General features: G+C 48.2%; 4 protein-coding genes across 8 annotated transcripts in view; 3 read left to right on the top strand and 1 right to left on the bottom strand.

Moving 5' to 3' along the window:
* strn (striatin, calmodulin binding protein) overlaps positions 1–4,986 on the top strand; it is a 35,002-nt gene extending 30,016 nt beyond the window's left edge. The window contains exon 18 of the mRNA XM_086212125.1: positions 138–4,986. Coding sequence (XP_086068251.1) covers positions 138–307 — 170 coding nt within the window. The 3' untranslated portion in view covers positions 308–4,986. The remainder of the gene's footprint in view (positions 1–137) is intronic.
* Positions 4,987–6,050: 1,064 nt separating this feature from the next.
* LOC147257896 (BTB/POZ domain-containing protein 3-like) lies at positions 6,051–12,737 on the top strand. Of its 2 annotated transcripts, none has more exons than XM_086212123.1 (5): positions 6,051–6,176; positions 6,545–6,778; positions 7,324–7,414; positions 8,207–8,325; positions 8,726–12,737. In XM_086212123.1, the coding sequence occupies exons 2-5, from the start codon at positions 6,633–6,635 to the stop codon at positions 9,756–9,758; spliced, it is 1,389 nt and encodes a 462-aa protein (XP_086068249.1). In that variant the 5' UTR covers positions 6,051–6,176; positions 6,545–6,632; the 3' UTR covers positions 9,759–12,737. The 2 variants fall into 2 exon arrangements, with proteins under 2 accessions (XP_086068249.1, XP_086068250.1); XM_086212124.1 differs by having other exon boundaries at positions 6,054–6,176; positions 6,529–6,778.
* A 555-nt stretch (positions 12,738–13,292) lies between these two features.
* On the top strand, positions 13,293–20,194 carry acaa1 (acetyl-CoA acyltransferase 1). The gene is made up of 12 exons (XM_086212109.1): positions 13,293–13,564; positions 14,395–14,488; positions 15,066–15,123; positions 15,205–15,284; positions 15,369–15,411; positions 15,491–15,589; positions 15,955–16,035; positions 16,410–16,600; positions 16,667–16,846; positions 18,155–18,210; positions 18,452–18,597; positions 19,028–20,194. The coding sequence occupies exons 1-12, from the start codon at positions 13,394–13,396 to the stop codon at positions 19,101–19,103; spliced, it is 1,275 nt and encodes a 424-aa protein (XP_086068235.1). The 5' UTR covers positions 13,293–13,393; the 3' UTR covers positions 19,104–20,194.
* The window catches only part of esf1 (ESF1 nucleolar pre-rRNA processing protein), an 8,933-nt gene continuing 1,935 nt past the window's right edge, over positions 18,688–25,685 (bottom strand). For 2 of the 4 annotated variants that reach the window (XM_086212103.1, XM_086212104.1), the window contains exons 2-14: positions 25,251–25,646; positions 24,794–25,128; positions 24,443–24,556; positions 23,918–24,027; positions 23,595–23,747; positions 23,055–23,169; positions 22,747–22,921; positions 22,488–22,655; positions 22,213–22,337; positions 21,852–21,942; positions 21,516–21,613; positions 21,214–21,360; positions 18,688–20,627 (exon numbers count right to left, since the gene is read on the bottom strand). In XM_086212103.1, coding sequence (XP_086068229.1) covers positions 20,271–20,627; positions 21,214–21,360; positions 21,516–21,613; positions 21,852–21,942; positions 22,213–22,337; positions 22,488–22,655; positions 22,747–22,921; positions 23,055–23,169; positions 23,595–23,747; positions 23,918–24,027; positions 24,443–24,556; positions 24,794–25,128; positions 25,251–25,641 — 2,379 coding nt within the window. In that variant the 5' untranslated portion in view covers positions 25,642–25,646 and the 3' untranslated portion in view covers positions 18,688–20,270. The remainder of the gene's footprint in view (positions 20,628–21,213; positions 21,361–21,515; positions 21,614–21,851; positions 21,943–22,212; positions 22,338–22,487; positions 22,656–22,746; positions 22,922–23,054; positions 23,170–23,594; positions 23,748–23,917; positions 24,028–24,442; positions 24,557–24,793; positions 25,129–25,250; positions 25,647–25,685) is intronic. The other 2 variants (XM_086212102.1, XM_086212105.1) reach the window with 2 other exon arrangements.

The raw sequence follows: 25,685 nt of genomic DNA, 5'->3' as shown, positions 1-25,685 counted from the left end.
ACATGGAATGAGCACACATCAATGTCTGGGGGGAATTTGGAGGTTCGTGGTTGAAGCTTCATGTGTGAAACGTTGTTTGTGCTTTTGAAGTGACGTTGGTCCGATCGTGACAGAGCTCGCCTCCTCCGTCCTCACAGGCCATGACTGCTCCATCCGTCTGTGGAACATGGAGAGCAAGACGTGCATCCAGGAGTTCACCGCCCACCGGAAAAAGTTTGAGGAGTCCATCCACGACGTGGCGTTTCACCCCACCAAGTGCTACATCGGGAGCGCCGGGGCTGACGCGCTCGCCAAGGTCTTCATATGACCTGACGGTCTGCAGCTGACTGTCGAACTGTGAGGATGAGTGGAGCGTCTGGAAGATGGCGGGGCTCTGAATCGTCAGGTGACGAGCCGTGAAAGTGACCCCGACTGCTCATGAAACATTGAAATATTTGTCCCCACCTCCCTGGACTTGGGCTGGCCCGGGTCCTGAAACAAACACACCTCTGGATGAAACGGGAAGTGACGGTACATTTGGCTAAAGCTGGAATCTCTCTCTTTAACAGGCGAATATAGGAACTGTCCCTCCGCTAACGCTCCAGTAAACGTGTTGCTTTGAAATGTTCGTCATGATAATGTGCCTTTTTTCTTCACAACATGAATATTTTTAGCTGTTCAGGAAAGTAGATTTTATGCATCCGAGGGTTCAGGCCGTAGGATCACGACCAGCCGCAACCAAACCTGACCGCAGGTTGATCCGTGGGGTGGATCACCTGGTTTCCGATCACAAATAACACGAGCTCGCCTCGAGGTGGCGTCCTCCTCTGGCGTCCACAGGATGAGGTGTGATCTCATTTTACGTCTAGAATGCGTTGATTTGACTGACTTGTGTTAGTTTGTCATGACAGGTTTATTCCTCGGGAGGTCAAAGGTGATGGAGACCTGAAGGTGGTCGAAGACTCTCAGGTTCAGGTTTTGAACGAGATTTGCTGGAAGCAAGAGGTCGCTGCTCTGCAGTTGGCGTTAAGTTCACACCACACGATTGCTGTCTTTAATCGGGGTTCTTTAGCAGTGACGGGTAAGAAAGTCCGCCACCGCGCGTGAGACGGGAGCTGCCTTTCATTAGTCCCTCAACACGCCCCCTTCCACTCGCTAGTGTTTGTTCAAGTCGCTGGAAGGTAACCCCGTGAGATCGACCATTAGAGGGATGGCGTTGTTTGAAGCAGAGGGTTGTGGCCTCAGTAGATTTAGACGACAACTGTAGAAAGGAAGGCGTCTTCTTAAAAAGCAAACCTGCAAACCTGACGTTGTGTGTTTGCAGTTTACAGCTGCTGGGGCGGCGGCCCGATGTCCGACGCCTTCCAACCTCCCCACTTTGCTTTGTATGTGATTGGCGTGTTCACACTGGTGTGACGTGTCGTCGGACAGCCTCCGTTCCTGTGATTCATTCGTTTCGAACCGTTTCAAGACCAAATCACGACTGCGAGAACAATCAACACATCCGCCAGGTGGCTACCAAGCTAACAGCTGCTGAACTGGCAGATCAATGACATTCTGGCAAAAAAGGTTGTCACTCTGGGGACAATGAAACTGTCGCCTTCGCTATCTTTAGATACTCCAGTGTCACCTGATCACTGCCCAACCCTGACAGCCACGGTCCTCCGGGCCCCTCCCACAGGTTTCCCCCCATGCTGTGTCTCGTCTCTCCGTGCCGACGGTTGGAGATATCAACCGCTACCCGTCTGGGACGCGTGAAGGCGATGCATCTTTGAACTGTTCACTATGAGCAGCTGGTGAACGGAGGGTAATCAGGACTGAAATCATGTGGTGTGAACTTGGCGTCAGTCTCGCGGTGCAGTCGGACATGTTTGTTGTTGTTGGCGGAGCAGCAGCTTGATCCGTGTGAGATGTGCTCAGGCGAGTGTTGGAGAATTCCAGAGTCCAGAACGAGCTGGACGAGGATGTAATGACGCGAACTTCAGGAAGACAACACCCTGAGCAAGATGTCGCCTTGGAAACGGTGTTTTCTAACCACCTTCACCTGAGCCTGGTCAGAGTGGGAGGAAGCAGTACTCAGATTAACACGTGGCGTATTGTGAGCGCGGGGGCAGACATGGTCACACCGTAGTCCCTCCGTCAACACGTCGGTCAGTGGACCATCTTCACTCTGCTGGTTCCAAAACACTCAAAACGCACCAACGTGACAGGAACGGTTTCAGGTCCTGGCGTAGGAGGTCGTGATGTCATACTCATGAGTCTGGTTTGGTTCTGTGTCATGTAAACAGGATAATGACGGAAGATTCCAGAATGATTCCAAAGAGAATATTACAACCGTGCGTCGACGAACTGCTCGACCACCGTAAGAAGATGTGACCATGTCCACGACGCACTTTGATGATGTCACTACGATCAGAAAACCCCGCAGGTGTTCATCTGATCATTGCTCATTCCCACCGTGACCTCACTCAGGTGAAGGCCATGAGAAAACGCTGCTTACGGGATCCGTACGGTAACCTAGTTTGTCCTTGGAGGAGAAGAGTCGCTGGGATGTGTGGGAGATGACGTCATGGCAACGGCCGTCTGCTGAGTCCAGGCTCCGAGCTGCAAACACGCGTGCTGCCGCTTTATATAAGTTTAAAAATCGAAGAATTCTGACAAACCCAACTGTTTCTCGAGATGTTCGGATGTCTGGAGCCTCCTCTGACTCGTCGTGATGGACGTTGTGGTGCGGCGTGAAAACCTGCTGCTTTTATTGTGTGTTTATTTTATTTTATTTTTTTTAAATTTATGGGTTTAAAAAAAAATACGTGACGAACTGCGAGAAAGCGAACAGCAGTGGAAACTTTTCCCACTCGATTTATTTTAATGACGTTATTTATTTATTACGACTTTTAAAAACTGACACCCAAACCCTTGGTCCGAGTGTCGTCTTCAGCGACGAGACGCTTCCGACTAAACGCGACTGCCGCCGACGCTCAGCTGCACTCACGCTCGCCGTCAGACCTGCTCTTGAATGCCTGGAGATATTTTTGTCGTATTTTTGTGTAATAACTACGATCCGGAGCTCGTTTTATTTATTTTTTTAAAGGAATCTTTGCGTTTGGTGACAGACTTGTACGTAGATATTTTTTTTTAAAGACGTGCTCTGATTTTACTTGAACTTCTGATGTTGTAGGAAGTAGATACGCACGACTTCACCTCGCCGCTGCGCATCGCTTGTTTTTTTGGACGAAGACGCAGGAATCACTACGTTTTAGGATGTTTTTTTTTTCTTTAACTGAAATAGAACAACATTAAAAAAGGGGGATTTCATATTCGTAGAGTTTCTGGTATTCACTGGGATCTGTTTATCAACCGGGTGCAAAGGCGTGTGAGGGGAAAATCAAGTCGGCGTCCACCGCCGCGCTCTCATCCCGTCTCGTCAGGCTGTGCGTCTTTCCTGACGCACCAGACGAGCTCTTTGGCCCCTCAAGGGGGCAGGATGAGGTGGGAGAGAGCGCAGCAGAGCAGGGGACGGGCGATGGATCCCTACAAGTAAAAACTGTGGACTCCATATTTTCGGCTCGGACTCATCAGTGAGGGGTTCTGTCAGGGAAATGTGTTGGTTGGGGTGGCGACGTCTGCACCACTCACGGTGCTGGTAGCAGTCGTAGCCTGGGATGGTGAAAAGTCTGACTCAGCATTATTCTGCTCCAGGTGAATTGTGAGGCACACACCTAAGATTCTGTCACTTAGAGTATGAAGTCAAACTCGATAGTTTGGTTTGTGCTCATTTCCCCCTCCCCTTTCCTTTACGATGCTAATCAGGTCGTTACAAATCCAGTTCTTGCACCGGTGAAGCCAAAAAGCGAATCTGGTACCAACACACTCACTGCCGGCGCGCTCTTCCAGTCGTCGAGATTCCATCCTGAAAAGGTGTGGAGTGCATCGGTGCGACCAAAGGCCGTTTGACGCGCTGGGATGACGGCAGGCTCTCAGACCAGATGCACCTGTCCCACCAAACACAGCGAGCGAGGAGGTGAGCAGCTCAGCGCTCCTCTCAGAGTGGAGGTTGGTAGTTTGGAGTCCAGCTGAGGTGGAGCAGCGTCGGTGAGCGACGGCGAACGAGCGCCTCCTCACCGACGAGCGCCCGTCCGTGCTGCGTCCCCCAGGTCTCAGCTGGACGACAGCTTCCCCTGCAGGCTTGGTTTTACTGACACGCTGCTCACCCCCAAATATTTTAAAGCAACACAAGCCTCAAAGCTGGGCTGAGGGCACTTTAAAAACTTTAAATTACTTATTTATTATCACACGGCCAGACTTGCATCAGGGCTTCTGAACACCGTCCAAGTGCCTTTTTTACATAGGACGCGGTGTTTCCCCCACGCACGCGCCGCCGGGGTACAGCGCGCAGATCCCTTCGCAGCGTGCCGGTTGCTAGGCGACCGAAACGGACGCCGGCGAGTCGCGCTTTTTTTGGGGGTTTTTGTTCCATCCGCTTCACTCGCTTACCTTCCTATGTAAAAAGGGCTCTGGCCCATCATGATACATTCATTTCTGCTTTGCTAATTACAACAATAAACTATTTCCAGTGTCTTTCAGCTCTAAAACAAGACTCATTCAAACCCGACTGGGAAAAAAAAGGTCTTTTAATTTGATTTTTTTCAGAGCGGAAGCGCGAGCCAGCGATGAGGAGCGTTGGTTTACCCTACATTAGCGTTAGCATTAGCACTTAGCGATGTAGGCGGCTGAACTGTGTTGACCAATTTTCCAAATGAGAACTCCTATTTTGTCTTCTTCAGTGGCCAAAAAACAGAGCGGAGCTGTCAAACTGACGCTACCAGTTTGTCTGTAAATTCTTCCTCTTGTCCATAAGTGTGTACAGTGAAACTATTAAAGAGATTATAGAAGCTAAATGCTATGTACATACGTTACATACAGTTGTTGTTATTTTTTCTCTGTTGTTTCTTTTCCCAAAGTGGCAGATTTATCGGTAACAACAATAAAGGAATATGTTGTGTATCATGTTGCTGTTTGTTTGATGCTTTAAAAAGACTTTTTTTTTAATTGTTTACTGTGTCAGACCTTTTCCTTGAACCAAGGAGCAGACAAACTCATGAAAGTCCCCCTGACTTTTTGTGAACTCCTGATAATAAAGTCTGACCAGGAAATAGTTTTAATTCATCAGCATGGTTTGAGTTATTTGTTTGTTCCCAAATATTCAAAATAGATGTATGAATTTATTTATTAACCAGCCCTAAGTGAAGACATGCAACCAAAAAGGAATCAAGAGCGAATTAAAAAAGTACGATGAAATACATTTGCAAAGTACACAAAAGTAGGAAAACACAGATAAGTGAGTATGTGAGCCATAAATACAGACCATAAACCAGTGTTTTGTGATGTGTAACAATTCCAAAAGATTCCAAAGCCAAATGTCTAATCCAGTGTTTATGTTTCATAGATTTGAGTTTAGGCGGCATGGTGGTGCAGTGGTCTTTCTGTGTGAGTCTGCATGTTCTCCCTGTTCCTGTGTGGGTTCTCTCTGGTACTCCAGCTTCCTCCCACAGTCCAAAGACATCAAGAGGGGACCAGGTTAATCCAGACTCTAAATTGACCGTAGGTGTGACTGGGAGAGTCAGTGGTTGTCTGTCTATATGTGTTGGCCCTGCCATGGACTGGTGACCTGTCCGGGGGAAGCCCGCCTCTCGCCTGAAGGTTACGGTGATACCCCCCCCCCCCCCCACACACACACACACTCGAAGTTTAACAGGGTTGGATGGATGGATGGATGTTGGAGTTTAACACTCACTTCAATACAATTTAACAAATCTATTTTTAATTTTAAAATAATTTAGAGCAAATATTAAGTGTTTTTCTGCTCCAAGTTATAATCCTTCTGCTTTGGCAGGTTACATTCAAAGTTGGAGATAAAACGATAAAATCAGGGCATCTATCAAACCATCCGATTTTGTTTACAGACGACATTCCCTCGCCGGATGTTGATGGAGCGGTACTGAGCAGTCCCTCTTGTGTACACCAGGGGGCGAGGACGTGCTCGTGATGTGTTGTTTCTCCTACACTATTCTCACGCAGAAGAAGACGTCATCCCGCTGCTGTAAACAAAGCTGAGCCGTCAAGTCTATTTGTCTTTCACAGCTGGAAAACTTCCGACAAGGGAGAAATGATTGGAAACACTTACACTGAGCACTAAAGTAAGTGAAAACCGAGGCGCTGATCAAACAACCGAGACATAAACTCACAAACTAGCCGGTTCGCGTTAGCCACCTAGCTACCGCTACATGCTATATTAACACTGAGTTTACATCTCGGAGTTTGAACACAAACTAGCAGACTTCTCATTATGCCGTGTTTTCTGACGTGTAGCGCGTTCTTAAAATATTTGGGTTTAATGGACTTTAATGGATGTACCGGTGCTGCTGGCAAGCTGGATAACAGACTTTGACCATGTGTGGCTAGCTATGCTAACGTTAGCTTCAAGGTGTAGCAGCATATCACCGTCTTCTAAATGAAGTTCTGCTCCTGTTTTCTCTGTTTGAATACAAGTTATACTTCTCGGCAGTTGCCTCCGGACCCCGCCGGTCAGTGAACAGGAGTGGAGTCCGGCCCGGGAGCTGCCATGAGCCGGCCTGCAGTCTGACTTGAAGATAATGGCTGCAGAGCTATTCCCCACCAAGAAGCTGGTCCCGTCCGCCTCTATCCAGCAGTACCAGCAGCAGAACTTGACCAACAACAACAACAGACACGCCCAGGGCTGCTGCAACTGGCAGGGCCTGTACCCCACCATCCGAGAGAGGTTAGCATTTGCCCCACACCACCATCTCCGACCGGCAGAGTCTGGAACACTGCTTGACTCAGCGGTGCAGACTAAACTGAGTGTGTGTGTGCATTAAATGGCGCGAGTGTTTCCAGGTGACTGTCGTGACCTCTGAGCACCATCACCTACATCTTTACATTCACAACCAAACAGCTTCACATCAACATCTGGTGGTCAAACCACTGTGTGATATTTGACAACATCCGGGTGACTGACAGCAGGCCAATGTCTCAAAAGAGGTTTTTTTTTTCAAATTATTATTACATGCACAAGTACAAAGAAATCAGCTTGTAAAGCTCAGTAAGATGGCGACGGTTCACTGGTGTATTCTCCATATTTCCATTTAAAAGCAGAAACCTGAGGCGATGCAGAATATTAGCTGGTGACACTGAACATGAGCAGCTCCCCGGCTGCGTGGGAGGAGGCTGCTGTTTGTCGCCTTGAGTTCTGTCACACGACTCCTTGTATTGAGTGTGTGTGTGGTCAAGAGATGACGGCTGCCGTTGATCTCTGTGTCTTTGCAGGAATTCAGTCATGTTCAACAATGAGATGATGGCAGATGTTCACTTTGTGGTTGGGCCGCCTGGCGGGACACAGCGAGTACCAGGACACAAGGTAACCAGCTGCCATTATTGTTTGTGCTTCCTTGAAAGAAAAATGGTTCTGCTCACAAACGTCAACTAGAGGAGGACTTCTGCTTTCTTCCCTTTTTCTTCCTTTAAATAAAACTGTAAAAGAAGGAAATATGTGAAGCTTTATTATAGTACTTTATAGAAATGTCCATCCATCCATTTTCCACTGCTTATCTTGTTAAGGGTTGTGGGGGGTGGAGCCTATCCCAGCAGCCTTCAGATGAGAGGCGGGGTTCACCCTGGACAGGTCACCAGTCCATGGCAGGGCCAACACATAGAGACAGACAACCATTGGCTCTCCCAGCCACGCCTACGGTCAATTTAGAGTCTGGATTAACCTGGTCCCTCTTGATGTTTGGGCTCCAACCACAACCATCTTGCTGTGAGGCGACAGTGCTGACCACTGCACCGCTGTGCCGCCTTTTATAAAAAACGTGTCAAAAAAGGAAGCAGAAAATCTACTTGCAAGTGTCATTCATGGATGTTTTAGGTTTAATCTGAGCATGATTATCGGAAAATTCCATGAGAAAAGTTTGTTCAGTATATTTTAACACGACTATCTTGAACCAAAAATGTAAACGTAATGCGATCATAACACATAATATTTATTAAATATTTATTAAGCGGCAGGTCAGTTGGAAAAAAAAAAACAATTTTATGTTTCATTTACAAGAAGGCTGGAAACCACCCCCCACCTCTGAAAAGCCATTGGTTCACTTCCTACCTGTTTATATTGTGTGGTAATGGCGGCCATATTGTTTCTCTGCTCTCCCAGTATGTCCTGGCTGTTGGCAGCTCCGTGTTCCACGCCATGTTCTACGGTGAACTGGCCGAGGATCAGGACGAGATCCGGATCCCTGACGTGGAGCCGCCTTCGTTCCTGGCCATGCTGAAGTTGGTGCACCCCCGATTCTTTCAGTCCTCACAGATGTGACGGAGCACCTTGGTTCATGGTTGACTTGAGACATCTGACACAAATTTGTCGTTACTTTGATGATTCGTTTGACCAAAAATGAATAAAATGCCGTACCTCTGGCACGCTCCGACTTTATCAGTGCTCATTTTAGATGAGTTGAACTGCAAATCTGGTAGTAAAACTTCATATAAAACACTCAGAGTTCTTTTAGCTTTCATCTGAAATCCTTTGAAGTCCTCTAATCACTCAAATGATGTTTAATTCACCCAAAGGTGACAGAAACTGAAGATAACGCCGAGCCAAAATCATTGATTTGGTTGCTTGCGTCATTGGTTGATTTGCATCAGGGAACTAAACAGAAACCTTTGATCTTCTCAGGTACATCTACTGTGATGAGATTGACCTGTGCGCCGACACCGTGCTGGCCACCCTCTACGCCGCCAAAAAGTACATTGTGCCTCATCTGGCCCGGGCCTGCGTCAACTTCCTTGAAACCAGCCTGAGTGCCAAGAACGCCTGTGTGCTGCTGTCCCAGAGCTGCTTGTTTGAGGAGCCCGACCTGACGCAGCGCTGCTGGGAGGTGATCGACGCCCAGGCCGAGCTCGCTCTGCGCTCGGAGGGCTTCTGTGACATCGACACACAGACGCTGGAGAGCATCCTGCGGCGTGAGACGCTCAACGCCAAAGAGATGGTGGTTTTTGAGGCGGCGCTGAACTGGGCCGAAGCTGAGTGCCAGCGACAAGACCTGCAGCCGACTATCGAGAACAAGCGGCTGGTGCTGGGGAAGGCCATCTACCTGATCCGCATCCCCACCATGGCGCTGGAAGACTTCGCAAATGGAGCGGCACAATCTGGAGTGCTGACACTCAACGAGACCAACGATATCTTCCTGTGGTACACTGCTGCCAAGAAGCCTGAACTCTTGTTCTGCACCAAACCTCGTCAAGGCCTGGCACCTCAGCGCTGCCACCGCTTCCAGTCCTGCGCCTACAGGAGCAACCAGTGGCGATACCGAGGCCGCTGCGACAGCATCCAGTTTGCTGTGGATAAACGTGTCTTCATCGCCGGCTTCGGCCTTTACGGTTCTAGTTGTGGGTCGGCTGAGTACAGCGCCAAAATCGAGCTGAAGCGCCAGGGTGTCCCGATGGCTCAGAGGATCATCAAGTACTTCTCAGATGGGTCGAGCAGCACCTTCCCTGTCTGGTTCGAGTACCCAGTGCAGATCGAACCGGACACCTTCTACACCGCTAGTGTGGTGCTGGACGGCAATGAACTCAGCTACTTTGGCCAGGAAGGCATGACGGAGGTGCAGTGTGGGAAAGTGACCTTCCAGTTCCAGTGCTCCTCGGACAGCACTAATGGCACCGGCGTGCAGGGAGGCCAGATCCCTGAGCTCATCTTCTACGCCTGAGTCGGCAGGACGAACTCGCTGAGGACACGAGCTCTTGGGAGGGAGCAACTCCTCAATTTACTGCAGAGCCTTCGAGACGCAGTGACAGTTTGACTGACACACGAAGAGACATTTTGGGATCTTTTTATAAGCACCTTGACATGTGAAATGTTCCATCCTGTCTTGTAATACCACTTTTTTCCTCAAGAGGTGATATTGAGTCTCCGCTGTGTGCCATCGCAGCGGCTCAGGTCAGCTGACCTACACAGGAGACTCATTTGGGCTGCTTGTATCAGCGATCTGTCCGTGTAGGCTGGTGATCAGGTGAGTGTCAGACCATAAATCAGCTGGCAACTTTAGAGTGTCGCCCTCCGGTCCATGCTAAGGAAGTTAGCATTTCCTTGTTTCTTACAACAGGAGTGGACGGCCCAACTTCCTGGTCATGCGTTTGTTAGGAGGAATACAAATTCTACCTTCCTAAGAAATGGAAGAACACTCACATTCCTTTACCGCCGCTGATGTTTTATTTGTTTTCCTCTTTGGTTCGTTTGCGGTTTCTTGTGCCGCTGCGGGACTGAACGTACGCTCGAACGCCTCACAGAGGGGTTCCACACGCGAACCTGAAATTCTTTGTTTGAAAGGTGGACTATGCTGTAACACTGACGCCATGACGGCTCACCGAAAGATCAGAGTCACCCCCTGGTGGCTGGCGACAGCATAGGAAGTAAAGCAGTTAGCAATTAAAAAAAATGTTAAGACATGGAGTGGACTTTCATCTAAGATGGTAAAGAGGAGGTGCGATGTCATGATTGACAGCTGCGCTGATGAAAGCACTGCTAACTAAGTGAAGTATTTATGGACTTCTGTTTGGGAATCGTAGATGAAGCAGTTGAGACGGGACGCAACGCAAACTTTCCATAATCGTGTTTGTTTCAATCAGTAAAATGCAGCAATTAGACCTCAAACTGCCGCTCTCCAATCACTGGCCACTACTTTTATCATGTCTGAGCTACATTTTTGTACAGTGGGACTTAATATGGTTGTTACCATGGCGTCAAGTCTGGAGCAGGAAGTGGAAACTTTTTCTTGTGATTAACTAAAGAGGGGGGAGCTGTTCGTTTGTCTGGGACTTTTTTTTTTTTTTTTTTTTTTTAAGCGGCGGGTGAATCCACATTTGGTCCTGTAGTGAGTTTGTTGTCGGTGATGAAGGAATGTGTGAAGCCGCCGATGCTTTAAGAGTTCAAACAATAACAGGAAGAGGGTGCAATAAGACACCCAGAAAAATACAGAAATGTCCTGGATCATTTTTGATTAGTTGCTACCATCCAGGAATCTCTCACCTTTTTTTTTGATAAATTGCAAGAATCAAAATTGTTAATCTTACATTGAAAAAATTCTAAAGCCACACGGAGTATGGTGATGGATAACAAATCCGATAAAATTGTTGTTAGATTTTACCTGGTTGCATTTTGTTTACTGCAACTTCTGAGTCACATGCTGCCCCCTGTTGGTTTGGAATCGTACTGCACAAATTGGGGGGGAAAAAAATCATTTTGGAATTATTGTGCACAGTCATGGGTCTAGTTGTTTGGTTATCAAGCCGTTTGCACAAAAATGATTGATAATTTTCAAATTATTTCTCAGATTAACTATTTTTGCTGGACTCTTTTAAAATAAGCGATTTACTCAATTAATTAAATGAAAAACTAACAGAAGGTTTTTAAAAGGCCATTTCTCCAACATGCAGCTTGTGCAAGCATCCTGTTTTGGGGCGGGTTTATAAACGCACGGGCTGACGTGGCATTGGGATCTGATTATTTTGCAGCACTAGTTTGGAGTGTGAAATATTAACGGTTTTTGGATTGTGCTTTTTTTTTTTTTTTCCTTTTTTTTTTTTTTTTAAAGGAACCAAAAAGACCTTATGTTTTCGTTGTAGCAACAACGGCTTCTACTGCCGCAAGCAAGCATCACGGGATGTTGGGTTCCAACGGTCAAGCTACCCGGCTCAAAGACGGTGGTGAAGCAGCGACTTGGGGCTCCCGGGAAAGTTCTCGTGTTGATTTTACTCCGTAAATTAGAGTTAACCACCACGGTCTCCTGAAAATCGTCACATTCATGTGTGACGTGTACGTGCTGCTGATTGGCATCTGAGGGAGCAGAAGCTAAGCTAAAGGCTAAATCCTGTGCCACATAAATGGCAGCTCCTGACCGCCGTTGTTGCCAGCACGACTGTTTGTTCCCTTTGTGCTCGACTACACGCCACATCAAAACGATGTCTTACAGCATGTCGGTGCTCGTGGTCGTCCTGCCTGATGAAGCACAGAGCCGCTGCAGCCTCTTGCTTCTACGTCAAACTGATGTTTTTAAGGTGGAATGATTGAATAATGTTACTTTAACAGAGCAGTTGAATCTGTCGGTTGTTGGTTTCCTGTTTGACAACATTCCCTCTGTCTCTGACAACTTTTGTTTTGAAGCTGTGTGTTTCCGGTTGATTGCACTCCAGTCCCATCACTTTTCAATGAGACTCAGTTGTACTGTAACTCTCCTGGTGCTCTGGACGGTTTTTCCTCTCCAGGCTTTTTGTCTTGATTAAATGTGACAACATGAAGTGGTGTTTTACCCACAATCCACTGGGAATCCTCATGTCCAGCTGAACAGACTTTATCTGTATCCTTCATTGTTTGTTGTCTTGTAATGAACCTGCGGGATTCATTCTCAGCTGCTTCCGTGCTTTTATTCTGAAAAATCTGAGTTTTTGTTGTTACCAGCTGTGGAACTACAAAGTGTGTCGTTGTTGTCACAGTTGTGTAAATATTTGTGTCTCCTCAAACATCATCAGCTGATCTCTATTAAAAAAAAATGGAGGAAAAAAGTTTTTTTAATCTAATTCTATAATGAAAAACAATATTTTTGGATGTGTTTGTTTCCTGTTGTCTGATTCCAACCAGAATGTGAAGTGAGTCGGTGACAGTGGCCTTAAGAATGTGTTGTGACAAATTTGGAAATAAAAAGGTTCAATCACTGGGTGCTGTTCTGTGTGAAGGGTTTTGCAGCTGTTCAAAGTGCAGGGATCTGGAATGAACACCAGGCAGGAAGATTTTGAAAAAAAAACAGTACTTGGGGGGGGGGGGGTAAGGAAGAAGTTCCACATGGTGTCTAATGACCCGTAAAAATAAAGAAATGAGATGTAAACAGTCAATGTAGGTTAAAGTTATGCTCACTTTGGGATGTGATTTTTTTTAAAAAACATTTTATTTTGAAATTAAACTTTTCTTCAATACACTTTATTCAATTCAAAGAAGGAGAATAAACCATATGCAGCCCCAGTCCTCTTCTGATAGCAATAGTCATGAAATGGAGGGGGGAAAAAAAACAACAAAGCCAAACACGTAGTTGTAAAACTTTTTATGAGCAGAAGATTCAATCATTTAATAATTAAAAACACAGCCAATGAAGGGTGAACGAGTGTTTGGTTGAAATCTCCCCATACTGACACAAAAGAGAAAACAAAAACAAATCAAATCAAAGCAGCGGACGGGTGCAGTTTGTCCCTCCTCGCTTCCCGTCCAGTTTTCCAACCCGGAAGTGGCGGATCAAAACATCGTAGGTCCTCGTCGTGTTCCTCGCTCACTGAACTCGGCTGCTTCGTCATCGTCATGCAGAGACTGAAAATAATTTCTGGACACTTGTGTCCGTCTGGTTTACCGGACAAACGGGACTTGAGGCGGGGAGACTGCGCGGCTGCAGCCGGCGGCGGCCCGGAGGACGTCGTGGTGGTCCACGGACTGAGGACGGCCATCGGGAAGGCGAAGCGAGGAGCGTTGAAGGTAGGGAACGTTCCACCTGCCGACGGTGTCAGAGGGGAAGGTGGGAGCTCAAATTGGTTCCTAGTGTATCGATGACTTCATGTGGGTTTCACCGTAATTCACGACTGCTGGTGAGTTTATGGAACTCATGTCAGAGTGTTAAAATCGGGGGGAGTTTGTTTTGTGTTTGTTCCAGCCTCTAAAGATGTGGATCTCGCAGCAGTGTGCGGTTGAACTTTGTACCCTTCATTTGTACAAACGAGGTAGGAAACTTCAGGTCCAACGTTCTGCGGTTGCTGCTGCGTCCATTTGAACTTTTTTTCCCCTTCTGTTTTACAACAACTTTTAACTCACGGAAAATGTAAGCTGATGTAAACAGTCTTAATAATACAGGAGGTCAAAATAAACTAACGATTTAATAGTTGCACAGTCAGAGACGTCACGTGTTACGAATTAAAATGCTGAAGAAAGGAGATTTGAAAGGTTCCAAACTATTAAATGTTTCTTCAGTTATTTTAAATGTGTCCCTTTTTTGGCGTCATGTTTTTGCGTCGTCCTTCCCTCCGTCCCATTATTGTTGGCGTGAATGGCGGGTCAAACGTCCACTGGAGAAAAAAAAAAAAAGTTTGGTGGTTCGAGGTCAAAGGTCAGTGTTAACAGGCAAGCTCTCTGGTTATTGGTCACTTAGACTTTAAAGTGTCAATGAAGATCAGCAGCTGGCCTATCAGTCCACATCAGCTCAACATTCCAGGATTGGTGCGTCCTTCTGGCACAACCGCGGCTCCTTGACCGCAACGTCACATGATCTCTTCAGCACCTTTAATGTTCGTTGGCGTAACTTTGTGTTTCAGGACACCACACCTGACGAGATGCTGAGCGCGGCAATGACCGCCGTGCTGACGGACATCGGGCTCTCTCCCAGCAAGCTGGGCGACGTCTGCGTGGGTGAGCCGGCCGACGCCGTCCCTTCACCACACCAACTGCAGCAGCACGAGTCAACGCTCGCCGCTCAGACTGGGAAGTTTGAACCCACCCGTGGAACTGAGCGAGTGTTCCGCCGAAGTCGCAGAAGCACATTTCAAAGCTGAGGGTGTAGAGATTTTTTTTCCAGTATTTCAATGTTTTTGTGTGTAATCAGTAAAAATAAAACTCCTTTGTCAAATAAACAGGAAATTAAACTCTCAGTCACAGAAAACACATTTTTGAACTGCAACTTTGCAAATCCTGCGTTTTTTGAGGGAAGTGTTGTCCAAATGAAAATCTACCTGTAAAACTGATGATGACGTCAAACTCAGTGTTCAGTTTGTTTTTGCTGTTTTTTTTTTAGTTTAGTTTTTTTTTTTAAGAAAAATGTTATTATCCATTGAGTGCAAAAACATCTGGAGAGAACAGAGGAAGAAGCTGATGTGTCACTTTGAAGGTCAAAGCCTCCCCTCTCTCTCTCTCTCTCTCTCTCTCTCTCTCTCTCTCTCTCTCTCTCTCTCTGAGTGTATCAGTTGACGTGTGCTTCTCCTGCCTGCAGGTAACGTGCTGCAGCCCGGCGCCGGCGCTCTGATGGCCCGAGTGGCCCACTTCCTCAGGTAGGAGCCTTCGCCATCCCTCCACGCGCGGATTTTCTCAGGTTTCCCACCGCGTTTCTAACACTTGCTGCTTCTTTTCAGTGGCTTTCCAGACTCTGTGCCGGTCTACACCGTCAACAGACAGTGCTCCTCGGGACTCCAGGCTCTGCTTAACATTGCTGGTAAAAACCAGAAGCTTCCTCGAGTTAAGACGCACGCAGGAGCAGAACGTGTGTAACCACGGTGGTGTGTTTTTAACGCTGCAGGAGCCATCAGGAGCGGCTCCATAGATCTGGGCCTCGCCTGTGGGTACGTCGGCACACCTCAGACAGACGGCGGTGCGTCAACAAAGGACGTGAGGTGACTGTGTGTTTCATGTTTGCGTCAGGGTGGAGAGCATGTCGCTGCGATCGATAGGGAACCCTGGAGACCTGAGCTCCAGGCTGACGGACAACGACAAGGCCCGGGACTGCATCATTCCCATGGGGTGAGAGCCGGTAGCACACGGCAGCGCCACAAGGTCAAGAACGCTGTTGGGCGCTCGCCATTTTATTCCTCTCAAGTTTGTGTCACTAAACAGTTCCAGGATAGAAACTTGAAGATCTGTGACGGCATTTCTCTGTAGTGTCCTCAAAAGAGTCGCTGACCTTGAAAAGGCTGATAGGTTTCTAACTCCACCAACGACTGAGAAGATTCTAAAACTTAAAATTCCCTTCATTCTAAACGTTTTATTTTATACCGACGTTAAAAGTTACAGTTACGTTTCAAACGTCAACGAAGGCAAAGACCGTTTAGGAGAGAGGTACACTTGGTGACTTTTGGCGGCGCTACGCTAACACTTTGTGTTTGCAGCATCACCTCTGAGAATGTGGCGGAGAGATTTGGGGTCTCCAGAGAGAAGCAGGACGCCTTCGCTCTCAGTTCTCAGCAGAAGTAAGGAGCTGCTTCCTCCCTCCCAGATGTTGGTTGCTGTTAAAACGTTGGTGATATTTCAGCCGTTTTCAGGATGTAAAGAAACTCAAGTTGTTTCTTGTATAAAAAAAAAGTTTGACTTCGAAGGTGAAGACAACCAAAAGTTTTATTCCGTTGCCAAACGAATGCAGTTTCACGCGTTTGCAAGGCGTCTATTAGGGTTAGCAGTTAGCAGGCTAGCTGCAACTGGCTCAGAGGGGTTCAATTACCTCAAGTACTTCGCTGTAATTTGACAGTGAGAATGACGTCAAGCGTCCCTGTCAGGCTCTTTATGAGGCACGGTTGCAATCACAGTTTATTTTACCGCGCTGACGTCGGCTGCCTGCTGCCACCAGGGCTGCGCGGGCCCAGAGCGCAGGAATCTTCCGCCAGGAGATCGTTCCGGTCCTCACGAAGATCGTAGACGATGACGGTCGGGAGCGCGAGGTGACGGTCGATAAGGATGACGGGATCAGACCGGGGACGACGCTGGCGGGCCTGAACAAACTCCGGCCCGCCTTCAAACCCGACGGCAGCACCACGGCTGGTGAGTGTCGGCTGAACGAGTCTCTCAGCAGGTTGACAACTGGCACTCACACCTGGTCCCTCTCAGGTAACTCCAGCCAGGTAAGCGACGGCGCGGCAGCCGTGCTGATTGGTCGCAGATCGGCGGTCGATGCTCTGGGTCTGCCAGTCCTGGGGGTCCTGAGGGCCAGTGCCGTGGTGGGGGTCCCTCCTGATGTCATGGGTATTGGACCAGCCTTGGCCATCCCTGCAGCTCTGGAGCAGGCTGGTAAGATGCCACCATCTTTGATCAGCTGGTTTATGTTTGAACTAAAATTCCAGCAAATTTTTAACCAAGGACAAAAAAAAAAGAAATCCATAAATAAATGAAAAATAAACACTGGTAATATGTATTTTTACATGTTTTCCTCCATGTACGTGTGTTTGTTTATGCAGTATCTGCTCCCTCTAGGATCTGTTTTTAGTCTCCTTCCACTCTCACGCTGATGGCGGATCCGCCTGCCTCTGCCACGTCGCGATCCTCACTCCTTAAGACCCTTGCTTGCTTGTCTGGAAGATGTAAAAGCATGGCTGGCTTCAACTTTCTGAATTTTAGTGACAGTCAAACCTAAGTTATGGTGTTTCCTCCTGGTGACTTCGGCCCCCCTTGAACCTTTTGTAACGCCGACCGCCACCGATCTAGGGGTTAAAATCAACTCTGGCCTAAAAATGGACGAACAGATCCACGCTGTAGTAGGAGAGAGCTTTGTCCAGTTTAGGAGGCTGTCAAAGGTTCCACTTGGTCTTTCTCGTCTGATACTGCCATGTCTTGTATTTCGGCGTTAATCAAGCCTCCATCTCTCATTTAGTAACTAACAGGTACACGCCAGCGAGAGCACGTTCGCCCTGAACTGGCCTCCCTCCAACGGCGTCCTGTGGGAGTCAGGATTGATTTCAAAATCTTGCTCTTTGCTTTTAAGTGTTGAAATGGTTTGGCACCTGTTGACCTCTGACCTTCTAAAGCCGTATGGACCCTCAGGGGCTCCTCTGTGTGTTGACATGTTTTTGTTGAATGGTGTGTTTCCTTTGGTCCAACACTGTTGTTTCTAAATGTGCTTTATAAATAAAGAGGTCTGGTATGTGTGTGCTGCTATGAGCAGGATGGGGTGGAGCTTCGAGTATGCAAATCTTCAGCTTCAGGCGGCTCCACCCAGCTGACTGATCCTGCTTTCGACTGATGTTAGGACCGCCAACCTCATTAACATACCGGCAGAAAGGTGAATAAACCAGGAAATAGCAGAATGAAGAAACGACAGGAAGAGCATTTTCCTGAACCGCCATGTTCTTCTCGGTGCTTTTATTTATGCTGATGTCATCTTTTTGCGGCCCGTGTCCCTCCTGGTGCTGAGTCATGGAGTTCAATAACTGGCTGTCGGGATCTAAGTGGTCTTTTTAAAACGAGACACTTGGGAGAAACTTTGTCATCATCGTGTGAAATCTAGACAAGCGGCTTTTAGCGCGAACCTCATCCTGTCAGTGTTTTGGGTTTGTGGAGTTTGACGCTTCGCTCTCCCTCTGAAACCCGTTTGTTGTGCAGGACTCACGGTGGACGACATCGATGTGTTTGAAATCAACGAGGCCTTCGCCAGTCAGGTGAGTGCTAGTTGTTGGAGCGTCACGGCAGGCAAACAGCTTTTTATCATTTTCCATACGGATATTTTGGTTTTGTCCAGGTGGTAAAACTTCAGTCTCCACGTTTGGAAGGTGGACAAGCTGAATGTTTCTCTCCCTCCGGCGCTGCATGACATCACATTCGTCTCCTTAAAAAACACTTTGAGTCAAAAGCCCAGCTTGCAGGTTGCAGTGGTCTGAGCGGTTGGTGTGGTGTCCCCAGGCCGTGTATTGTGTGGAGAAACTGGGAATCCCGATGGAGAAGGTGAATCCGAACGGCGGCGCCATCGCTCTAGGTCATCCTCTGGGCTGCACCGGAGCTCGCCAGGTGGTGACGCTGCTCAACGAGCTCAAACGGCGAGGACGCAGGTTTGTTGGCGATGAGTGACTGTGTTCTGGCGTTAACGTGTTGTGTGTCGACCCTGCGTGGACCGAAGATCGTGTCTGCTGTCAGAAGTCATCTGGAGTGACTGGACTTAATCACTCCACAAACGCTGCAGCTAAGATTTAAGTTTGATCTCCAACAAACACAAACTTCCATTCTAAAAGTTTTATAACAAAGAACGTGTTTGACATAAAAAAACCTGTTCATTTCTTCCCCTTGAGGGTTGCTGTGAATGACGCCGTGTGACGGTGACATCATGACACTTGGAGACCTGCTGGGGTCGCATTGGTGTTCACAGCTAAAAGAACGTAGCCACAGTCTGATGGCGTCCTCACGCGTGAACGTAGAACCGCCCACTTGTGCCCAGATCAGTGAGGACGTAGACCTGAACCATCTTGTGACTCTCGTCTGCAGAGCGTACGGCGTGGTGTCCATGTGCATCGGGACGGGAATGGGAGCCGCTGCTGTCTTTGAATATCCGGGACCGTAGACACGGAGCACGACTCAACCTGTTGTGATGAAAAGCACCTCAGACGACCTTGAAAGGCTCAACTAACCTCTTCGTCTTCCTTCTTAGGGTTTAACAATGTAGAAATGTTTTCCAAACAGTTCCAGCGTGGCTTAACACGGACACACAACCAGGAAACACGATGACCCAACCCCAACAGACGCCATCTTTTCTTTGAATGAACGTGTTGGGAGTTTTCAGACTTTCACCTCAACAATCAGCTGGACTGAAGGTGTTGATACGTTAACATACACCGACTTTTAGAGAGAGTCTGAGTCCATCGTCTCCAGCGCCAGGCAAGATGACAAAGGCCCACTTCTCCTGTGTGCTGCAGTAGGAAACTGAGACCTGTGCTAGTTAGCTTAGCACAATGAATGGCAGTGGGTGGGAAGTGTTAGCTGTGTTGGTTTGCTGAGAAGTGATCCTCCTCATCCCTGCTTACAAAGTCAGCCATGCTTGTCAGCAGCAGTCGCTCTTCTAGTCGTCAACAAACGTTTGGGTTTGTTAGGATGGAGGTGCTGCATCAAATCACTCCGCCCAGTCAGGAAAGTAGTTCCAGCTACGTGTGATTCTAACATTACAGTTTCTCCTTACTTTATATTATTTCACAATTCCACTTTGTGCTAAACTGGCGTGGATCTCAGCTTCCTAATGTAGCCTCTTGTCTGGCTCTGGACTCGATGGACCATTAGACTTTTCTTTAAGTGGGCGTGTTCCTCGACTTGTGTCACTGATCGACTCTGATGGTTAACGATCGTGTCTAGATTAGATTTTTGTAATTCGGAGGATCACGTAATCATGACCCGTCACGAAGGACCGAGGCGTTCGATCACGATTACCGAGGCACAAAAGGAAAATTCCAGTTTCCTAAAATGTGTCGCCATGTTGCCAGATGCAGTTTGATGAGCCGGACTAACTGGGAATACTGGATTATGTTGGAATTAATTTGAACGCGGCACTAAATGAGCGAAGATCTTTGTGATTCTAAACGGTCTATCACATCTTTGCAACGCTGGTTTTTCACTTTGAGAACCAAAATAAAATGATTTTAATACTGTATCTGATGTTTTTACTGTCAATGGTATTTTCTGTACAGTTTCACAAACACTCCCAGCAGCTCTCGGTTCTCTGGCCAGCGTCTCTACAAACTTAGACCAGCTTCTGCTTCTTCCGCGCCTGAAACTGCTCCGTCTTGCTTTTGATGGACTTGACGAGCAGTGACAGACTGGGATCCAGCACCTTCTTGTTTGGTGCTTCCACAAGCAGAGAGTCGTTTACCCGCTTCTTCCCCGACACTTCCTGTTTACTCTTGGCGGTTTCCGCCTGTGTGGCCGCCTTAGCGGCGATGGCGTCCTCTGTCCTTTGCTGTTCCTCCTCCCGCCGACGCTGCTTCTCGACCAGGATGCTTTGAGTGGCTTTGGTCTTCTTGTAGCTGGGGTGGGACGGGTCCAGGTTGAAGAGGTGAGAGGTGAACATGGCCTGGAAACGAGGGTCTTTCACGTCCACCTGAAGACGAACGGACAGACAGACGGGACGCCGTCAGAACGACACAGACGTTCACGGCTGCACACGTGTGTTACCTCCAGCTGTTAAACTTCAGAACTGCGCCCCCGTGACTGCACGTCTTTACGTTACAACTGAGTCAAATGTCCACTTCATCTGAATTTACTCACAAAACGTGTTTCTATCCCCCATAAAGTGGATCACCCAGGAACGAGGCCAAACCCCCTCAGGCGAGAGGACCGACTTCAGCCATATTCAGTTTGGGTTTTGTTTACATTTCTATCAATCTTTCCTGAAGGTTTCCTTTTCAGAAGTTGGCTGATTGGTTTTCCATGGCTGATATTTGGAGATCAGGGCAGCCAATTTTTTTGGCACTGACAAAAGATGGAGCACAAAACTGGTGAGGCTGCGCTGCGCTGATCTTATTTTACATTCAAAAATGTAAAACTTCATTCTTTTCACTGGTGATGAAAGTGATGGCTGCCAGCAGATAAAATATCAGTGCAAAACCAAAAAAAACAAAACAAACCATCGACCCAAGCTAACACCACCAACTAAGAAACGGCGTTTGGTTTGAACTCGGTTTCACCTGGAAGTCGTCATCCAGCGGCGCCTCGCCTTTCTTCAGCAGCTGCTTCTTTTTCTTCTTGCTCAGGTTCTGCTGCTCCACAATCTTGTCGTAATTGAAGTGTTTGTGTTTGTCGTCGTCGTCCTCCATCAGCAGAGCCATCTCAGCCTACACACACACACACACACACACACTAAATGAAATGTGTGATCTCACCACTGTTTATCTTGTGGTGTCTTGCTAGCAGGGAAGCAGCAGCGTTTAGCTTATGTTTCCTGAATGCAGCCTGATAGCAGCTGAGGCGGCTGGGATCCACCTCTGACCTTTCGCTTCTCCAGCTCCTCATCTTCCTCAGTTGTCCGCTCCTCTTCCTCCAGCTGCTGCTGCTGCTTCTTCTTCTTCTTCGGTTTCTTCTTCAGGTCTGGAGGCACATCAGCCAACACCACACTGTTCAACTACTTCTCCCGGTAACACGACCGATGAAGTACAAACACCGAGTTCAACAATTCAGATGGTAAAATCGATGTGATGTTTATGGACCATGAAAATGTTGTGATGATGTTTCTAGTTGGATGAAGAACTTTACAGAAGGACGAACACAAGAAGCTTGACAGACGCGATGAGTCACGGCGCTGCCAGGGACTCCAGCACCAATTTACCTGTAGACGCGAGCTCCTCGGCGAAGAAAGGGTCATTGAGGTCGACGCCTGGAGGAAGCTCATCGTCGCTCAGCTCTTCCTCACCTTCCCCCTGATATGAAACCACGTAGAAAGCTTAGGAGTCTGCTGAGTCACGGTGGTTTGGTGGGTTCATGTTAGAGCTGAATGACTGTTAAAGACTCTCGACTGTTTCCAGCCTCTCCATCTGTCCAGGTCTTACTGACCTGAAGTCTTGGAAATGGTCAGAGGAGACCTGATGAAATTCGACTGAAACCTTGAGGACTCACTGACCTGGAGATGTCGCTGTCACAAATTGCTGCTATCATTAAAATACAATGTGCAATCGGGGTTCACCGCTCACCTTCCTATGATCATTCTTCTGCTTCTTCCTCTCCTTCTTCTTCTGCAGGAACTCCTCCCATGGCGTCAGCTGCTCCTTCCCTTCCAGCTTCTTCTTCACCAGCTGCTCCGTCGTCTCCTTCAACCCTTCAAAATTAACTCAGCCATTTACAGCTGACAACCGGCTTTACAGAGCAGCTTACTGTTAATTTTCCACAAACACATAGCCAGTGAACGTGTGACCTTTAACCATTCAAATAAATGAGAAACTTAACAGATAAATCAATGCTAAGCTACCTGGCACCCAGGTGACCTCCATCTCCATGTCCTTGTCCTCCTGAAGCTTCTTCTCTTTGTCCTGGATTCCCCTCAGCAGCTCTCTGTACTTGGAGATCTGGTCCTCACTTTTCTTCTTCTTCTTTTTCTCCTCCTGGGGTTTCTTCTTCATTCCTTCTGTCTGTTTAGCTTCAGGAACAACAAGAAGAGTGAGCCTGCGACGAGCCACTTCAGTGGAAATCCATTTGTGAGAGGAAAATGCCAGCGGCTGCACTCTCACCTTCTGACGTGTCATTGTCCTCCTCTCCATCTTCATTCTCCTCCTCCTCCTCCTCGTCTTCACTAGAGGATGCCAGGTAGGCGTTGAAGTCCATGTCCAGTAGCTCGTTCTTGTTGAACTTCCTGCTCAGGGCGGTCACACGGTCGTGGTCTGTCTCATCCCACGTCAGCTGCACCTGATTGGGTCAACCAGAAGCATCAATGACAGCGTCCTCTGTCTCCCGTCTGTCGTTGTGGGAGACGTCTGAAAGCGTGATTGTATGTTAGAGCTGAACCGCCCTCCTGAGCCCACAAATCACTTCCTCTTACCTTGGAGGTGGCGGCGGCAGATGAGGTGAACTGTTTCGGCGTGTAGGTCGCCAGGTTCACATCTGTTGCTTCGTCTTTGGGATCCTCATCAAACATGACATCGCCAGGAATAAACCTGTTCAACAGAGGTGTTATTGCCAACCTGAGTAACAACTCAGAAGTTTTTCCCTTTGTGCATCGTGTCTTTGTGACGCCAGGTAGCAGTAAGAGCCAGCCACGTGTATTTAGCTCGAGCTAACGGAGACTGAGCTGACAACAACAACACTGTCCAAAGGTGTTGATACTGAACACTTCTGAGTCTCTGCTGTGAACCAACATGGATGAGTGTCAGAAGGTGCCAGTCAGACCCATCCAGCTCATTCAAGGTCGCATGGAACCACAGAGGTGCCAGTCAGTTGGTTAGCAGCCCCGTGAGCAGTTGAACAGTTTTGCTGTTGTTAGCCATCAGTTACCACCTACTTGTGAGTTCTCGAAGGGCACGATACACTTTTTGGGAGATGGATTGCTTTTTTACAGCAGTGATGGGATCACTCCTCGTACCGCAGATCCAGCATGGAGCAGCTGCTCTCGTACTCGTAGCCGTCACACTCCTCGTAGATCTTTGCTGCCGTGGCGCATGAATCACACTCCACCACGGCATAGAAGTACTTCAGACGCTTGAACTGGTAGTCTCGCATCTTCTCCCTGTAAACCCTGAGGAGACCCACACACCAACATCAACATCACAACTGGTGGAGCAGCTGAACCAGGAAGTCAAGCTCCGCTTTCTGCTGCGCTACTTTTATTTTGAAGGTACAATCATGGTGCTGGAAGTGAATTTTGTAAATAACTGATTCAGGATCAGGAATATGAGCTCAGGTCACCTCTCCTCCTCCGTGTCGTCCTCGGAGTCGTCGGGCAGACCTCTCAGCTCCAGCGGCCCCTGTCCTTCCTCCATCCTCAACCTTTCCTTCCCAAACGCTGACGGGTAGATCTGGACAACAATGACCAGCATGCACTGCTCTTATCTCGTACTCAAAGACAACAATCACCCCCTTCTAGATCTTGCGTGTTCATGCAGATCACCTTCACTCCCTGTTTGACCTTTTACATGTTGGACCTTGAGTGTTACATGTTCCGCCTCTGACTACAGCACGCAACCTCAAAATCACGTGTTAGGGTGCAGTTGTCAGTGTAACTGTGTGATTCCTCCACCAGTGGCACCAGTCAAAGTGACGCTCCTGCAGAGGTGCTGAATCAGATGGCTTGACTTTGACAGTAACGAGCAGGCCCGTTAGCGTTGGAGCTTCATTATGAGCCATGCTGTTATTCAGCCTGCTGTCAGATCTAAAATGGAACCATCTCTCGTTTCCAGTTCAGATTCTAGATTTTAATCGCAGCAGATTCACCTTGACAGACAGGACAGCGCCTCCTTTGGGTGTGAAGGAGTTCAACAGAGCCAGCAGGTCTTTGGCTTTCAACCGGTCCCAGTCCATGTTGCAAACAGCGAGTCGATTAGAAACCTGAAACAGACAGCGTGAAACGTCATCCTCAGCGTGGTTCCAAAAACAGACGCAGGTGCGAGTGGCAGCTGCCACGACTGCAGCACAGAACATCCCAGTGTTCCCCGAGAAGGTGCAGCTCCATTTCTCCTGCTTCCACGCCGGAAATCAGTTTCATGTGCCTGCATGGTTACCATAGCAACATACACAAACAGGTTGGATTCAAACAATAAAAGGTTGTTAGTGACACCGCCTCACCTCGTCATTCCGCGGAGCATCTTTGCACAGCTCGCCCCAGTCGTGTTCTATCTCCTCCTCCTCTCGCTGCAGGATGGCATTGACATCGTCATCGTCATCTTCATCTGAGCTGGTCTCAACGTTCCCCTTCCCCCTGGCCAGATCCGGGCCGCTGTCACTGTCGTCTCCCGAGTCCAGACCAGACTCCTCCTCCTCATCTGAGCCGCTCGCCACATCGCTCTCATCCTCGTCTAGTGAGACACGGTCGCCCAGGCCAGCATCCTCCTCCTCCTCCTCCTCCTCCTCCTCCTCATCATCATCATCATCATCATCGTCGTCATCATCGTCATCATCATCTGAGGAAAAAAGAAAACCAAGTGTTTGAGTCACAAGTGTCCACAGGATTTGTTAAGATTTTCACAGTTAAAAATCGTAGTTCAAGCACTTTTTTAGGTTGCAGAAACACAAACCTGCTCACCTTCTTCCACCACTCGGACTCCTCGCTCTCCTTTGGCTTTACCAGACTTTCCTTTCTCCGCCTCGTCAACAGCGTTCGCCTTCTCCTTCACCTTCTTCTTCTTCCTCTGGTCCTCAGCTGCCACCTGCTTGCTCCCGACGTCCTCCTCGTCTTCACCTTCTGAGTCGGAGAGTTTGTAGAAGCGCTTCAGGTCCTCGGTGGAGGTGTGGTTGATGGGACGGCCTCGTTTGTCAACAGTGTATTTCACCTTGAAGCGCTCGTCATGAAACATAGCCTGGAAACGCTTGTCGATCTTGATTTTGTGTTCCCTCTCAGGCATTTCCCAGAAGCGAGGGTCCTTCTTCACCCGCTGGAAGCGCTCATCGCCTCCCTGGTTCTTTTTGGACGACATGGCACCTGCCGGAAAGACAAGGAAGATCATTTGTACTGAACACA

This window comes from Aulostomus chinensis, chromosome 8 (genome assembly GCF_037954235.1).
Source record: "Aulostomus chinensis isolate RoL2024-O1b breed Wild chromosome 8, RoL_Achi_v1.0, whole genome shotgun sequence".
NCBI lineage: Eukaryota > Metazoa > Chordata > Actinopteri > Syngnathiformes > Aulostomidae > Aulostomus > Aulostomus chinensis.
The sequence above is the reverse complement of the archived record's forward strand: the minus strand, read 5'-3'. Positions and strand labels throughout refer to the sequence as shown.

Coding starts and splice junctions, on each gene's coding strand:
- LOC147257896 (XM_086212123.1), top strand. CDS start 6,633: ATGGCTGCAGAGCTATTCCCCACCAAGAAGCTGGTCCCGTCCGCCTCT. Junction 6,779..7,323: donor TACCCCACCATCCGAGAGAG/GTTAGCATTTGC, acceptor GTGTCTTTGCAG/GAATTCAGTCATGTTCAACA. Junction 7,415..8,206: donor AGCGAGTACCAGGACACAAG/GTAACCAGCTGC, acceptor CTGCTCTCCCAG/TATGTCCTGGCTGTTGGCAG.
- acaa1 (XM_086212109.1), top strand. CDS start 13,394: ATGCAGAGACTGAAAATAATTTCTGGACACTTGTGTCCGTCTGGTTTA. Junction 15,124..15,204: donor CGAGTGGCCCACTTCCTCAG/GTAGGAGCCTTC, acceptor GCTTCTTTTCAG/TGGCTTTCCAGACTCTGTGC. Junction 16,601..16,666: donor CGACGGCAGCACCACGGCTG/GTGAGTGTCGGC, acceptor GGTCCCTCTCAG/GTAACTCCAGCCAGGTAAGC.